General features: G+C 37.0%; 1 protein-coding gene across 1 annotated transcript; it reads right to left on the bottom strand.

The window, feature by feature from the left end:
• Positions 1-2,307: 2,307 nt before the first annotated feature.
• LOC104225019 (shaggy-related protein kinase kappa) lies at positions 2,308-17,332 on the bottom strand. Its single transcript, XM_009776773.2, has 13 exons — positions 17,029-17,332; positions 15,754-15,996; positions 14,791-14,883; positions 14,655-14,714; positions 14,294-14,566; positions 11,758-11,832; positions 10,893-10,949; positions 10,662-10,802; positions 10,521-10,571; positions 9,386-9,481; positions 4,226-4,309; positions 4,034-4,136; positions 2,308-2,747 (listed from the first exon to the last, which is right to left on the bottom strand). The coding sequence occupies exons 2-13, from the start codon at positions 15,898-15,900 to the stop codon at positions 2,659-2,661; spliced, it is 1,269 nt and encodes a 422-aa protein (XP_009775075.1). The 5' UTR covers positions 15,901-15,996; positions 17,029-17,332; the 3' UTR covers positions 2,308-2,658.
• Positions 17,333-17,932: the final 600 nt, after the last annotated feature.

Here is a 17,932-nt window from a genome sequence, read left to right as displayed (position 1 = left end):
ATTCTTCTTTTCCCCCAAAAAATCTTGCTTTCCAGCATAACCTTGCTTCCTCTCATTAATTGCATGAAAAATGAAAATCCTTCGAATTTATAAGACAACTAGTTTTTGTATACGTATATTGTACGTGTATCCCACATTAGTAAATACAAACAATATAAATTAGAAGATTAGTACCAAAAAACAAAGGAAATCAAATCTTCATAAAAGAATATTAAACATCAAAATGTGATATCCACATATATTAAGGACAAAAACAACACAAACTATTTACAACTCTTGCTAGGTAACTTAGAGGGATAAATTCAAATTTCATATAATTCTATACTCTATTGGAAATGGGTTATAGCGATTTGTCTTAGTTTAAAAATAAAACGATTGATCTCAAATAAAAGTCAATAGAGAAAAATGATAGAAATAAACATAGTGCTTGGGAAAATAACAACTTGAACATCGGATAAGAAAAAGAAATATGCGTCAGCGTCAACCTAAAATGCAATTAACAAACAAAAATGCTAGCTACTGAATAAATGTTTTCCCATCCCATGATATTTATATTTTGGAATTTCATATAATTATTTTCCACACAAGCAATGATGACATGAACATACCTGTAGTTTGTGAGCAATTCAGTCTTAACAATCAATATTTTACAATAACTATAAAGGCTAGTTGTTTGTAAATGTTAGCTATGATAAACATACCAAGACCAAATATTGCGTCTAGTCCAAGATCATCATCGGAAAGAGTGGATATTCATGATATAACTATAATTGCAAGCATCTCAATATTTCACCTAATTAAACATTCAGAGAAAATTTGAAATACTAAAAATAGAGCAAAAGAAGTACAACAAACCCATAAATAATACAGACGATTGAAGACTCCATTTCATGTTTTGGGTTTCAGATACATTAAAAACACAATGTATCTCATATAGAATGTTATCGATCGTCCAATTTTCCGCTTTTGTTATTTGATCTTTGTTCCTTGCTCTTACATACAAATTGGTTCCTACTTGCAAATTTTGAAGTACTGTGGATAATAACTTCACGTGGGAATTTGATGGGTTATGGAAACTAATAAAGAAAATTAAAGAGGAAGAAGAGTTGGAGGCTAATTAAGAGGTAGTTTTAAAGAAGTAACTATTGATATATTAGACAACGGAAAGAAGAAAAAAAATGACTATTGAGTTCTTCATAATATTGCATATATAATAATAAATTAAATTAATAAATAAATCATTAAGTAGAGGGTAATTCAGTCATTCATCTTTTGAAGGATATTTTAGTAAAATAACTTAACCTATAAGTCGTCACACTTATAATATAGTATGTGTATATATATATATGATTCATGTCTACAGAGATTGGTCAACAAAAGTTTTGGACTTCAGCAGGACAACTACATAAACTCTTTCAAATGAAAGACTGGCAGTGTTTAGTAAATAACTTAGCGGTAAGGTATAACTCACATGAAGTCATGACTTCTTAGATCACAAACTAATTTTTAACATATTCTCTCATCATATGAATGTGATTTGCAAGTCAATAAAATGTGATATTTTATAAACCCTTGTCTAAACACCAACTTTGGCATCCAGGGAACGTCTGTTCTTAGCCATATATTTATCTGTAACTTTGATCATGGCCAGAATCACGAGGTTGCTCAATTCAATATGTCCATTGCATGTTGAACGTCTTCTTGCTTGCTTCTAGAGAAACCCGTCCAGGCAAAATGAAGTTATGGGGCAACTCGCTAGTTCACACCTCGGGACTGCCAAAAATTTAGTTTCTACAACTACCATATCCTATCCAGGCCATATGAGTGTAGCAAGGGGTGAGAAGAAACCACAACGTACATAAGAAATTGACAATGCCAAGAGTACTACTTTTCAACTCAGAGCAACAGTGTACATACATTGCAAATAGTATAAGATCTTTGAAACACATTGCTCTTTGGCCATATGAGAACAACTTTTGCAATATCAGCAGCAGTCTATTCTAGATACGATTATCCAAGAAACACTAATCCAATTTTCTGAAAACAGCTCTTCTAGAACCCAGATAAATGACAAGTGAATATGTGTCATGCTACACCTTTCATTTAATAACTCCGGCAAGGAAACGCTGGAAAAACATACTTACAGAGAAAGCTTACCAACATCCTGTGCTTGCACCAAAACGCATTGGTATACCATGGCTAAGTGATAAATTGAGATAGGAGCATGTATAATTGGCCATGGTTAGGTAACAAAAGCGTACAGAAAACAAATGGCACACACTCATTGGCTTGGTGTAAACATCGGGCTAAACAAGTATTTCGTCTTAACTAGTATTATTACCCATCAAGCAAAATGGCGCTAAAACAAAAGACTCTATAGTTATATAAAAATCCTCAGCTTTTCGACATCCAAACCTAAACCTCAAAGTGTTTCCTTACATATACAAAATCTGATTTGACATATATGCACACTACCTGTAACAGTTATTGGGAACGGATACAAAATGCTCTCTCACAAACGTATAATTGCAAGCTAATAGCTATGTGAACTTGATCTGAAACAACATTTAGCAGGCAGTAATGGATGTTGTGCAACCACTACTTTTACCACATTTTACAGATGCCAACTAAATGGGGACAGTGGCAAAACAAGAATCACTAGGATCGTAAAGCCATGAATAAATTCTGTCTTCGAGCATGTTCTGGAATGAGACGCTGGAGAGTTTCAGGAGGAATTCCAGTGAGCTCTGCAAAAGAGCATGTCAACAGCAAAAGAGATTGAGAAAAATTCAGGGTTGAGAAATTGAATATTTATACACGAGCAAAATGTTGCCAAAAGATACTGAGAAAAGTGGAGAATGCTGAATGCTATATCGCTTAATCACTAGTAGAAAATAAAGAAATATAACCATGTACACTTGCTGAGTTGAAAAAAACCAGCCAGACTCCCATTTTCACCCGTTTCTTCACACTTTTTCAATAAAACTCTAATTGCACAATCAATTTTCATAAACAAGTTCATGGAATCGGCGCTTTGAGAAAAACTTCATGAAGTAGTAGCTGGTAATTAGCAATATCTCCCTGATCAGATTACTAAGATATGACACCTTCAGTGATCAGGTGTAAACAAACATCAGACGGATGTGCCTACAAATAATGTATTATTGGAGTATTACATCAATGAACAGAAAACATGCTCGAAGCTATGTTGCATAGACACTGACTTATTACATGATCCGGCAAAAAATTAAAATACAACAGTTAGGACTAGCTACCAGTGATAGAAGTTAGCTATTTTTTTTTTTTTTGGGTAGGACAATTGGACATGTGTGGTACTAGTTTCTTAGCAATGTTAACCACATTCCTTAAAGTGTAGGTGCAACATAACTAGGCAAAGTGATCACAGGATCAACCTACAACAACGACCCAGTAGAATCCCACCAGTGGGGTCGGGGGAGGGTAGAGTGTACGAGACCTTACCCCTACCCCGGAGAGGGTAGAGAGGCTGTTTCCGGGACCCAGGATCAACCTACATGGTGACTAATTAGAGCAAAAACAGTCGGATCCATGCTGGAGCAGAAAGAGCTAAGCCAACCAGAATAAATCTGCCCATGTCGTATTGAAGTTGTGGGTAGACTTCTCAAAGAAAAGGAAAAAAAAACCTCCTCAAAAAAAGTTGTGGTTAACACCTCCATAAATTAGAGAACATTATCATGAATTCATGATCAATCAACTACACCGCAATAAAAATTAGTTAAAGTCAGTTATATGAACACACTCTAACAATTCCGCTCTATTCAGGTCAAGACAAGCAAAAGCTTCGGTCACTAAAGTCCTAAATGAACTAGTCACTAAAGGTAGCCCCTTTCTCTCATCTTTTTCTTTCCCACATGTAGTTGCAGTTGGAATCAGGATTATTTAGTCCCAGAGCCTAATTCTTAAAATCAGGTGCATCTATTCTAATAAATTGGTCACATAATACACTTACAATGTGGCAAAATAGCTGTTTTTTGGGTGTACAACTGTACATTACCTTGCGGCTTGAAATTGAGAAGTGGTGGAAGAGGGCGACCATTAGGAAGACGGGTATTAGGATCCCTCAACTCATCAAAGAATGGATGAATACAAGCCTCCAACTGCATGACCAAAGCACAAATCAATAGGCTACTACATCCAAACCTCAACATAATAAGATTGAATAAATTCAGACAGAAAGTAGACTTACAGCAGTGCATCTCAAATAGGGTGAATACTGGAAAAACCGACACAACAGGTCAACTGCTTCTGGAGGCAATCGCTTCTGAAAAACCTGCAAGATGCATTGTGAGGTAAGTTAGACTTGCATAGAGGAAATATTTTATCAGAGAGAAAGTGGCGACTGAGAATATGAACTCCCTGTATATGATGGAAAACAATCAGGAAAAAGTAGCACAATTCATCCAAATATATGGAATAAAAGACAATATATAAGGATGTTTCCATGGGTTAAATGGAAAGATAATATAGTCCAGATCTCACTGGACTAACTGATAGCATAAGTTTTGACACATGGGAAGAATGTTCATGCCCTTCATGGTATTTGACAGACTATGATTTTCAAGTATCATATTTGGGAGGAGAACCCAAGTACCACCATCATCTAAGATATTCTGGATCCAAGCGCCACATGTTTCCTATCTTTTGCCAACAGGTTCTACTTTTTAACACAGACTGCTCTTATTCTTAGTTCCTGTTTACCAGTGTCCCATCTTTCCACACCATAGAAGGGTGCCAGTAAAATAGTTTCCCACCGTTCCTATATGTTTCTCCAAAGCAGCAATTCGCCACTTGCTTTCAGAAATTCTTTAATGCCTTTTACTATCGTAACCAGGAAGAAGGTTTGGGGCTTGGGAGTTTTTTTTTTTTGGGGGGGGGGGGGGGTTGTAACGACCGACTGGTTGTTTTGAGCAATTGTGTCCGGTTCGGCAGTTTGAGGTCACGAGCAGCTTCATATTATGTGCATCGACTTGCGTGCATGGTTAGATTCTGTTTCCGGATGAATCGGAGTCGAATTGGAAGAAGGAATCTAATTTTGGAAGCTTAAGCGATGAGAGTTTGACCGGAATTTGACTTTTGAGTAAACGGCTCCGGAATGAGTTTTGGATGATGTCAGTAGCTTCGTATGGTGATTTTGGACTTAGGCGTGTGTTCGGATTTGGATTTGGAGGCCCGTAGGGTAATTTGACGCATTTCGGCAAAAGTTGGAAAAGTTAAAGTTTGGAAAATGGACAGGTTTGACCCATAGTTGACTTTTATGTTATCGGGGACGGAATGCGATTCCAAAAGCTGGAACAACTTTGTTATGTCATTTGGGACTTGCCTGCAAAATTTGGTGTCGTTTGGAGTAGATTTGACATGATTCGCTTGGTTGCAATTCTAGAAGTTCTTGAAGTTCATAGTGATTTTCATGCGTTTTGGCATCCGATTCGTGGTTCTAGAGGTTATTTTGGTGTTCCGATCGTGCAAGCGAGTTTTTGTTATGTATTCAGACTTGTGTGGGTGTTTGGTTTAGAGCCCCGAGGGCTCAGCTGAGTTTCAAAAGCGTTTCGGAGTGTTTGGTAGAAATTTTTGAGTTGCTGCTGTCTGATCTCGCATTTGCGAAATGGCTGGGACAGGCATACTTCGCATTTGCGAAGCCAGTCTCGCAAATGCGAGAAATGAACTGGGCAGGGAAGGTTCGCAATTGCGAAGTTCTGGGCCGCTTTTGCGAAGGCCCTTCGCATTTGCGAAGATTTTCATCGCAATTGCGATGGTGACAGGGTAAATTCAGGCTTCGCATTTGCGAAGATTTATTCGCTTTTGCGAGTTCGCATTTGCGAACCCAGTGTCGCAAATGCGACATCTGCAGCCTGCTAAAAACTGGGTATTCCAAGTTTTTGCTCATTTTTCATATTCTTTGAACCCTAACTCCGAGAGTGGGCGATTTTGAGAGAAGATTTTCATACCAAATCATTGGATAAGTGTCTCTAATCAATTTCCAATTATATTTTGTGATTATATCTTAGATTTAACATCAAATTCATGAGAATCTAAAGGAAAATTTGGGAAAAATTGTGAAATCTTTCAAAAATGTAAAATGATGATTTGAGGGACCAAATGGTGTCGGAATTAGATAATTTTCATATGGGTGAACTCGTATCGGAATGGGTATTCAGTTTTTGTAAATTTTGTCGGGTTCCGAGGTGCGGGTTCGGAGAGTTGACTTTTGTTGACTTTTTGCAAATTGTGTAAGAATCATAGTTTTGTTAATTGAAATTGTTTTCTCTTGCATTGTTTGATGTATTCAAGTCGTTTTTTGGCTAGATTGAGCTGAGCGTTGATGAGTTGTAAAGGAAAAGCTAAATTGAGTATTGAATTGGCCGGATTGAGGTAAGTATCTTGCCTAACCTTGTGGGGGGGACTTCCCCTTAGGATTTGAGTTTTCTATGCTACTTGTAGTCCGTGCACGCGAGGTGACGAGTGTGTGCTCGAACTTATTTGTGGGAAATTTGCCTTTAGGGTTCTTAGGTCCTTATGTTCAGTAAGAAGTTTTCCGATATGATTGGGTTTCCTAATTGATTGTTTTACCTCTATATGCTCCATACGATGTTATTAGCTTTCCTCTAACTCTTACTTGTTACTTGGCCCTTATTTGCCTTAATTGAAGTGATTGTTCTCTCTATTGTTTTGTTATCTCTTAATTGTGAATTCCTTTATGACCCCGTGCATATATGTTATGTGTCCAAATTGTTGTGGTTGTCGGTGTAGTTATCACGTGCTTATTATGTCTTGTTGTTTTGTTAAGGTTATTGTGCTTCTTGGTTTTTCCATAATTCTCTCGTTGTCGTGTACTCATACTCTTGGTGGTAGAAATCCCTGTGATTAGGTTGTTAAATTGTTGTTGTTGTTGATTTTAAACTATGTTGGGTTGTTGATATGATGAGGAGGAATAAGGGAGAATTGATGTTGTCTGGTGGGATCGGGTTGCACGTCGTAACAAGGAGTAATAAGGGTGGACAGATGGGATCGGGTTGCACGCCGCAACAGGAGGAATAAGGGTGATATATATATTGAGGAGTAATAAGGGTGGACTGGTGGGATCGGGTTGCACGCCACAACAAGGAGTAATAAGGGAGAATGATCATTTTGTTACTGATATGGTGATATATATGCTATTTACTCTTATTGTAATTGTAAAGGAGGAATAAGGGAGGATTGGTGGGATCGGGTTGCACACCGTAACAAATATATATACTATTTACTTTTATTGTAATTGTTACGGAGGAATAAGGGAGGATTGGTGGGATCGGGATGCACGCTGCATCAATATATATATGCTTATGTATTCCTCTTTGACTATACGAGTTATCCGGTGGTTTTACATTTCATTTAGGATTTGGTTATAGTTGAATACTGAGAGGACCCTAGTTCATTTATTTAAGACTTGACAATTTGTATTTCGGGTTTCACTGAGTTGCGAGGATCGGATTATTGGCATTGAGTTGTTGACTTGCCATTGTTCCTTGAATTCATTACCAGAAACTATTACTCTGGTAAATTAATTTTTCAAAGTAAATTTACTACGTTGAATCATTTCCTCCTATCTGTTAAGTTATTAGTAATATCGTAATTTTAAAATAAAGGAACTAGTATTACGCTGCTATATATGACTTTTAAATTTGAACTCGCCGTGTATATATACACCTTTCAATAATTCAAATTCCTATAAATGTTATGTTCTATTTCAATTAGTTTCTCAATTAAATTTTCTTAACCCGATGATATTGAATGTTACTTAAAAAGGAATTTCTACTAAGTTTTAATTTATCAAATCCTATATTAAAGGTAACAATTCATTCGATGTTGTATTTTATTTGAAAAGGGGTATTTTCTTTATTCAAATAATTTCTAAAAATAACTTCATCCTTTCTTGCTAATTTCCTAATTGGTCTAGAAGTTGTACTCTACTTTATATTATATAAATGAGACTCCTTGAACATCTTAATTGCATTGGTTATGGACCTGACGTACTAAGTAGCATGAGGATGACGCTGTGCAAAGTGAGCTAGAAATGTGTGGGCACAAGGTGCCGTGTGTGCTGAAGGTTTTGGAAATTGAGGTTACGATACGAGACATTGAGTTTTGAGATAGTTGGAATTGTGCATCAGAAATGATATGATTGATTGAGTTAACATCGCCTTCCTTATTTGAGTACATTTTTACTTGTCTGTGTCCCAGCTATGTTGGTGTTAATCTACTTGGTTATCTTTCGTTTTCATCCGTGTTTCCCTTTATTGTCTCTACTGTTTGTAGTTTGATTTCTCCCTGCTGTTGATATTACTTTGTTATCTTTATCTTGGTATTTTATTGTCATATCCTGTTCAATTCATTTGACCAGTAGGTGTCTTGACTGTTCTTCGCCACTACCCCACCGAGGTTAGTCTTGATACTTACTGGGCACCGCCATGGTGTGCTCATACTATACTTCTGTATATTTTTTTGTACAGATCCAGGTATTTAATCGATAGTAGCTGTGTGGATCGTCGCGGTGGAGACTTAAGGCAAACTTGTTGCTGCGTTTGCAGACTTCAGAGTCACCTTCACTTACTCCCATTTGATCCTTTGTTTGTGGAACAGTGACGTAATTATTTTGTATAACTACTCTTAGAAAGGCTTATGACTTGTACCACCAGTTTTGAGAATTATAATTGTTTAGAGATTATCTAATTTGAAGTTAGTAACTATCAATGTTATTTCTGTTAAAGCTAGGCCTACCTAGTTTAGAGATTAGGTGCCATCACGACTCCTTCGGAGGGATTTTGGGTCGTGACCGGGGGGGGGGGGGGAGGGTTCTCTTCGAGAAATTTTGTACCGCTGACTTTTCCTTAGAGATTATAAGCCTATATCCAGCAATAAAATGAGGCAAATACAACCAAAAGGAAGATCAAGTTATCAGATTTAGGCATGGCTTTCACCGATACTTTTTTTTATCCATAACTGGCCCTTCTTCTTGGCTTAAGTATATTATCCACCTTTGGACTTTAATCTTGTTAAGCAGAAATAAGCAACTTCCAAAACTCTCCTTGACCAACTTTACTTGATTAACAAAAGTATTTTTAATGCCATCCATCATTACTGATATCAGAAAAAAATGAATTAAATCAAGCAGCCCATGGTACTGGTTACGTATATCTGACTTTCAGTAGAAGGAAGGAAAAAGATAAAAGCAATAATCACTGCTCATTTTCCCATCAAAAAGTAAAAGTGATGAAATGACCATGAGCACATAAGTGTGCACCAGTGAGCACCAATATTCAAGTGTTTAGAGTTTGAATTTCAGCTTTACTTTAAGGTTTATGCAGCATACCTTGTGCCATGGGTGTGGCTTTATTTGTGGAAATTTAAACTCGGTGTAGTTAGGATTCATGCATTTTATCTCCTCTCTAGTAGGTGTCCCCAAAACCTGCATAGAATTCGAAGTAGAAAAAAAATAATTATGAAGGCATGGTCCACAGCAAACACAAACACTTCTACAGCACTTAATATATGATTAAACCCTGCCTGCATAAGTAGGCCGCAAATAACAATCCATCTTTTCCCATCAACATGTGCAGCTACATTATAAACAAAAGCACTCACAAAAGTAGTCTCTTAGGGTTATATACAAAGAGGAATCAACCCCCCTCCGTCCACTCTCTTCCAGGGGAAACAGAAAGCAGCACTTTAACATGCATGACAGCACCACAGACATGAATTAATGTGTTCATCAACAAAAACCCTAAAACTAGCTAGGCATTTCAAAAGTTAAAAAATGGATGAGTGACACTTCATAGACTCAAGGAAAGATATCAGTATAGAACAAAATAGAATAAAAGATATTCCCTCCGGTCCACAATAAGTGACCATTTGAACTTTTTTATTTTGGTCCAAAATAAATCCATTTACATAATCAAGAAAGAATTAATTTTATTTTTCAAAAATTTGGCCTTATTTACATATTCCAATGTGTCAATGTAACAATTAATTAAGGTTAATTTAGTGAATACATCTTTTTTTCTCTACGAGTTCGTATTTCCTTAATGGGTGTGCCAAAGGTAAAATGGTCACTCATTGCGGATGGGAGGGAGTATCTAATATAGAACAAAAGCAAATGAGTGCAAGTTGCACAAACTTCAACACATGCAGAGTACGAGATCTTTGCTTCTTCTTATCTATTGCCCGTTGAACTAAGAAAACTGGGATATTTTCCGTATACACGTTAGGTACCAATATCACATATGCATTATAAATCTATGATCATACTGTACAGAAATTGTCGAACTCTTAAGCGATAACGTATTAACATGCTCTCTTATTAACAGAGGGAAAAAAGGTCCAACTTAATTGTAATGGAAAAGAAAACAGCCAGTATCTTTGGAGAAGATACTTAATTGTAATGGAAAAGAAAACAGCCAGTATCTTTGGAGAAGATAGTATCAAGAATAAAAAAGTCTAAAATCCACCTTTATAATCTCTACTAATTGGTCAACCCCACTCTCTCCGGGAAACAATGGCTGTCCACCAAAAGGATTTGTTAGAAGTATTAGAACAAATAATACAACATTTGACCAAGAATAGCACAAAAAATTAAGACAGGGATATACCTGTCCAAGAAGTAACTCAGCCATTACACAACCTGTAGACCAAATATCAATAGCTGTTGTGTATTCGGTGGCACCAAATATGAGTTCAGGGGCACGATAATATCTCGAACAGATATATGACACATTGGGTTCACCTTTCACCTAACAAGTGGTCCAAGAATTAAGTCAGAAAACTGGAGCAAGTGCAACATGACCCTTAAATTCAAAGTGGTCTTTGCGGAGAGAAATTACCAAAACTTTTGCACTTCCAAAATCACAAAGCTTCAGCTGATGCGTGTGTGGATTTACCTAAGTATTAAACAGTATTTCAGCTTAGTAAGATAAAAATATCATGAAGATAATCAGAAGACACCAGCAATGGCAGTAACATAATACTATCCAATATTAAGCTTGAAATCATCTAGTATTTTACCATAAGATTAAGCTATTGCATCTCTGTCTAACAGGTACAAATGTATATCCTCTTAGAGAGATCAACTTAAAAGGATTTGCATTCTTGATCTGCTGGATACTAAGTTACTTGGTTACTCTATAGGGTGATCACTGGCTTGTCTAATAAAACAAATTTAAGTTAATAAACCTCTTCAATGCCCTTTACCACTTCACTCATAATGGTCTTAGAATTTTCCCAAAACTGGAGTATTTTACCAGGCATCTACACACATCATAAGACTGAAAATATACAATCGCAATCATTTATGCGAAATGCTAGGGCGTTCCTCTATTCAATCCTTTTCCTCTTCCTTGTTGCAATACAGTTTTAATTTTAGTAAGGCTTTCTATGAGTTAAAGTATGGAATTTTGTTCGCTCAGTTTAACCAAATGATATTCAAATATACAATACAGAATCATATCAAATTCTATTCTGTAAACAAAAAAGTACAGTGATCCAACTAGATTATTAACTTACAAAATCAATCGTGCACATAACACATTGCAGCTAATCATACTCATTCAAGAAAACAAATAAACACCTATTATCCAGTCAAGATTATGGGGGCCTTTGATCCAGAATGAGGCCCAGAACAAGAAAAAATAAAAAGTAACAGATGTACTTAGAAACGCAGAAATCCACTATCATAAAGAAACATCTCACCAGTAAATTTTGAGGCTTGATATCACGGTGACAGATGCCAATACAGTTATGAATATAAGCCAGCGCCCTGCATATCTGAATCAAACAAAGGAAAAAGGTATATAAAGTGAGACATTAAATGGAATGAAATCAATAACTAGTCCAGCATTAAATGCTTAAATTTTCTGCAAGTAGTTAGATGGTAAATTTTCAAATAAAAAATGCAAAATATTTTAAGGCCCTTCTCTTGGTTTCAAGAATGCATATGCTTCATCTATGAAAACTAGCAAAGCAAGGTAGACAATCAAAAGGACAGAAGGAAAGCAATAGTCTAATGTCAACCAGTGGGCCATGGAGCTTGAAATGTTGCCTTATTTTCAAAAAGTCCAGTATACCTATGAATCTAATGGCCTTTTGGTCCACGTTACAGGTAACCATAGGCACAAATAATAACTCATACTCATATGAGTCAAGATGGCTATAAAACAACAAGCAGGCAAAAACACTACAAGTTCTCTACTCTATCTATAACAGGTTCTCTAATTTCTGTCAAGATCTTAACCATCTTTGTTTTTACTGTTTTTTGTTTGTTTTACTTTCTTTCTTTACTTTTTTTTGGGGGTGGGGGGTGGGGGGGTGGGGGTTCAACTAAGATAAAAGCAGAATAATTTCCTCTTTTCCAAACAGATGTACATCTTCAAATGTTGCTTATAACCAATTGACTGGTGAAAAAAATGTGTCGCACATCATGCAGAACACTTAGAGTAACTTGATAAACCGTCACAAGAGGGAGAGGAAAGGTCTAAAAATCCAAAGAGATAAATCACGCATTCATGATTCACACCAAATGTATAAACTAGCACACAACTTAAGTATTTTGCACCATGTGACATTTCAATGGCGGATCCCCCACCATGTATCTCCACCCACCCACCCACCCAAAATATACAACAACAACAACAACACAGTGAAATCCCACTAATGGGGTCTGGGGAGGGTAGTGTATACGCAGACCTTACCCCTACCCCGAAGGGGTAGAGAGGCTGTTTCCGAAAGACCCTCGGCTCAATAGTACGGAAGGACAAAAGCAGAGAATATTAGTATCGCCACAGAAATAATACGAAAAGAAAAAAAATGAACATGAAATTCAGAAGAAAGCTGCAAAAAAAAAAGCGATAGCTATTAAATACGTCATGCACTGAAATAGTAAGACACAACAATGTCACTAGCTATCTTAGGTAAAAACCCTACCAGACTAGTCTCGCAAAGGTATAAGTAAGGCAAGACTCAACTACCTCCTAGCCTACAACCTTAATACTCGACCTCCACAACTTCCTATCAAGTGTCATGTCCTCGGAAATTTGAAGCCTTGTCATATCATGTCTGATCACCTCTCCACAATACTTCTTAGGCCGCCCTCTACCTCTTCTCGTCCCCTCCACTTCTAGCCGCTCGCACCTCCTTACCGGAGCATCTGGACTTTTCCTCTGAACATGCCCGAACCATCTGAGTCTCGCTTCCCGCATCTTGTCCTCAATGGGAATCACTTGCACCTTCTCCCGAATATCATCATTCCTAATCTTATCCATCCTAGTGTGCCCGCACATCCACCTCAGCATCCTCATTTCTGCTAATCTCATTTTCTGGGTATGTGAGTTGTTAACAGGCCAACACTCAGCCCCATGCATCATTGCCGGTCTAACCACCGCTTTATAGAACTTACCTTTGAGAATCGGTGACACTATCTTGTCACACAAGACTCCAGATGCTAACCTCCACTTCATCCATCCTACCCCAATATGATGTGTGACATCCTCGTCTATCTCCCCTCCCCCTAGATAATCGACCCAAGGTACTTGAAGCTTCCTCTATTTGGGATGATCTGTGATTCAACCCTCACATCCATGCCCACTTCCCCCGGCTCAGCGCTGAACTTACACTTCAAGTATTCCGTCTTTGTCCTGCTCAGCTTGAAACCCTTAGACTCAAGAGCTTGTCTCCAAACCTCTAGCCTCTCATTAAGACCGACTCGCGACTCATCAATCAGAACTATGTCATCGGCGAATAGCATGCATCATGACACCTCCCCTTGAATATGGTGCGTTAATGTGTCCATCACCAAGGCGAATAAGAACGGACTGAGTGCAGAACCTTGGTGTAACCCCATTACAATCGGAAAATGTTCAGAATCTCCTCCTACTGTCCTAACCCGAGTCTTAGCCCCATCATACATGTCCTTGATCGCCATAATGTACGGTACCGACACACCTTTTGCCTCCAAGCATCTCCAGAGAACTTCTCTAGGAACCTTGTCATATGCTTTCTCCAGGTCAATAAACACCATGAGAAATACAATAACCAAAGAAGACTGAGCAGTCAGCAGGTGCTAGATAGTAAAGAAAGGCAATTAAACTCAAAACTAGCCAAAGTAATATAGGCAAGTAGCACCAGCCAATAACCATAATGAGAGCACCAACTATCGTTCACACACACAAAGGTTACATAATCAAGTAAATGTCTAACTATGAGTTTACATCCAGCGACAAGTACGACATGCCTGATAGGTATAGAGTTTGACGTATATCAATGGCATCTTCTGATTCATTCTGTTGTATTGTCTTGCAATACGATTGACAGATTCTGGAACAAATTCAAGGACAAGGTTGAGGTACACTTCTTCCTTGTCTGTTGTTGAGAAGAAAGAGTGTTTCAGAGCAACAATATTAGGATGATCCAACATTTGCATAATCTGCAATTCTCTGTTCTTGTATCGCTTATCTTGAAGAACCTTCTTAATTGCCACAATCTCTCCAGTCTCTCTGCATTTTGCCTATGATAATAGCAAACTTATATCAGAATAGCATAGAACATAAAGAAAAAACAGAAGTAGATAACCCAGAAATTATAGCACTGCTTACTTGAAAAACCACACCAAAAGAACCTGTTCCAACCACGTGTTCTGCTATGTAACTGACATTCTGTGAACCCCAATAAAAACAGTCATTTTTCATCCCAACCACATGATAAGTAATACTTCACATAACTAATTAGAACCTGCTTGGGTTGACCATTTCGACCACCAATACTGGTTCTAATAACATGCCCTGTTTCTGCACCCACACCATCAATTATATCTGGTTCGCTGTCCTGCATGATTATTACAAAATGATAGGAAGAATGATGTCCGCCAGATAAATGATCACTGAAGTTGTAATGCTCTAAAGCTGAGTGTAAGTAGTATCCTTGAGAGACACAAAATCAATTTATATCTATAGTAGGCCATTATAAGCACACTTCCTTGTTAATCAAACAATGAAAAGGAAGGAAGTCTCAGACAGGCAGCAGAAAAGAGAGAAAGTGCAGCTTGGGGGAACAGGAGAGAGACGGTAGAGGAACCCAGGATTGTTAGAGAAGATTAAGTTATAGAGTAATTCATACAGTGATGACGGTACCGTAGGAATATTGACTTCAGCCCTTAATATTATAATTACATTTTTTATTTTATAATTATCATGGAAAAATTAAAATCTAAGCATGTTTCTTGGGGCATTTAACCAAAAAAAAACCTGTAATATGTATTTTTGATAGGTCCATACTCCATCCGGTGGGAGACAACTGAATTACAAGGATATTTCAACATTAAAATCAAATTTTAAACTTTAAAATGACTTTGTCATCAAGTTCATATGAATATATACAATATAGAGGCTAATATGAACTGATTTAACTAGGCATTTCATATCCTGACTATCCAAAGTGGTACACAAAATATTTAAGCCTATGAATTTGAAGTCCATAGGACCAAATGCCTCCATCTTAAGGCCCTAACATGAATACTAAAGCAGTAGTAATGTCAGGCTGACTATTCCTGAGAAAAACAAAAACCAGAAAACTCCAGTAAAAGCATGGTCTATTCAACTTAACAGAGAACCTAGTTAGCGCTCTGACTAAGACCACTAGTGGTAGAATCAACTATGGAACATTAACTAATTGGTGCAGTCAAATTTAGAAGCTCACCCTGTCATCATCATGGTCCACCCTGTCTCTCAACCTCATCTCAAGCATCTCTCTTCCCAGCCAGTCAACTGAACTAGATGAACTCTTGAATCCATTAGCACTTCTAGAACTGCCTGCTCCTCCATGGCCAAGGCCAGTGGATGCCATAAATGAACCTTGTGGGAATCACTGACACTAATCTCTGCTTCTCTCTGCATAACTCTTTCTGGTGCAGCCCTCCATCCCATATGTGTTCCTGTCTACCTAGTTCGACGACAAGGTCGTTAACTCAATATTGTTGAAGAGAAACTTTAACTAAAAGTAAGCAAAATGAAGCTAGTCGGTATGAGCTAAACAAAAGCGCGACAAATAGGAAGTGAATCACAGCAAGGCATAAAAATACCGATTCATTGGCATTTACCAAGTTGAGGAGACTAGGTAAAAGGATAACATCCAAACCATGCCAATAAGTAGCACACGTATTCTTCGCATTTATTCCGGTTAAGGGAGGGGCAGGGGTTTCCGGAAGGAATCATCGGTCATGGTGCAGTGGTGCTTAATGAAAGAGTCAAGGAAATTACCCACATTATGTTAGAAATATAGAGTGCTTATGGTTCCAATGGCTGTATGCCAGGTTTTATGAGTTCCAACGTTAAGAAACATGATAGTTAAGCAAAGATTCAACATTCAAGAGCTTAATACCTACGAGAAGGGAAAAACACAGTACACATAGTCCTGATAAATGACAAATTTCTATTTTCTGTGGAACCATATATCCATCAATCACCACGCCTCAATTCCATACTAACTGGTGTTGGATATATGAATCCTCTTATTATTTGTTCCGCTTTATTCAAGTATTCATAGAACTCATAAAATCAACAGATATACTTTGTCAAAAGTAAAATAAACAGATCCATATCCAACACAACAGAAATAAAAACTCATAGCTTTAGCTTCATCTACCTCACATCATACTATGAAAATAGTCCTTTTACTAGATGAAATGACAATAAAGACAGTATTAGCAGAAGTCAGCCCAATTGCCCAAATATGTTAGCAAAAATAGAGCTCTCCCACAGATTGGTAGTATTACAGTCCTAAAACTAAATCTACTCCTTCATACACGCACAGGATGATAAAAGGTGAAATTACACAAGAATTACTACGCATACTACAAACAAAGAAAAATTAAAAATAATGCATTTGAACCACAAATCATCGTCCGAGCAGTTACCACACGATCGTCTAAAACGAAACAAGCTCATAATGTAAATTGCAAAACTAGGGACTGACCTCGATGAATCCGAAGCAGTATTCAAGCATTTCTTCTACAACGTTTCCACCTTTTCAATCAATATACCACCACAAAATGCATATTATAATTGTAGAAATTGAAAGGAAAAGGCCAATTGAAGACACAGATCAGACGCAGCCGAATTATATTTTTATATATTTCTAAAAAAGGGAGTATTTTGTTCTGGTTTCTTTCTCAAATGCGAGAAGCGTGCTCTGGTATAGAGAGAGAGAGAAAGATGAGCCTTTCAATACTGTTAGAGAGTGACAGTCTTCTCTGACAAAGTGAATGACTCTTTTCTTCAAAACCATATCTCTGGTAGGAAATTTATTATGCTGCTTCCACTCCCATAAATGGGTGTTGCAATCATCCAATCATATTATTTCTCTTTTTCAACCTGTTTAATTAATGTTAAATCCTACTTTGGGTACACATTATGCTTAAGGGGTGGGATAATATTGGATGTATTGTTGTTGTTGTTGTTGTTGTTTAATTAATGTTATACTATTTATTTATGATTTTTTTAGGAGGAAGGAAAAAGGACAATGTGAATCAAATCACACATATTATGTGAAAAACTCATATATCAATATATTAACTTTTCTTTTAATAATTACATTACATTGGAGTTAATATGTGTCAAAACTACAATTATTGTTCTTAATCCTTTTCTTAATTTTCTCTAACTTATACAAATTTTATAATTTTTATTTTTACTACCGAATTTAAATAGTTTCGGACACGGGCTATAAGTAAAAAAATCCTACATAGATATTAATAAATGTTAATAGAAGCAAACCAAGGAACACCAAACAATGACGTAATTCCAAAGACGAGATCCAAGTTTTCAAAATATATATAATAAAAAAAAATTAAAAAAAGAGCTTTGACAATTTGAAAAAA

The sequence above is a fragment of the Nicotiana sylvestris genome, chromosome 1 (assembly GCF_000393655.2).
Source record: "Nicotiana sylvestris chromosome 1, ASM39365v2, whole genome shotgun sequence".
Taxonomy (NCBI): domain Eukaryota; kingdom Viridiplantae; phylum Streptophyta; class Magnoliopsida; order Solanales; family Solanaceae; genus Nicotiana; species Nicotiana sylvestris.
This window is presented reverse-complemented; position numbering and strand designations above follow the sequence as displayed.

What these genes read in the sequence shown, in the direction of transcription:
- LOC104225019 (XM_009776773.2), bottom strand. Translation starts at nt 15,900, where the DNA reads ATGGCATCCACTGGCCTTGGCCATGGAGGAGCAGGCAGTTCTAGAAGT. An exon ending in AGCCACACCCATGGCACAAG is followed by an intron (nt 4,310 to 9,385) that starts GTATGCTGCATA and finishes TGCATCTTGCAG; the next exon opens with GTTTTTCAGAAGCGATTGCC. An exon ending in CCTATTTGAGATGCACTGCT is followed by an intron (nt 4,137 to 4,225) that starts GTAAGTCTACTT and finishes TTGGTCATGCAG; the next exon opens with TTGGAGGCTTGTATTCATCC.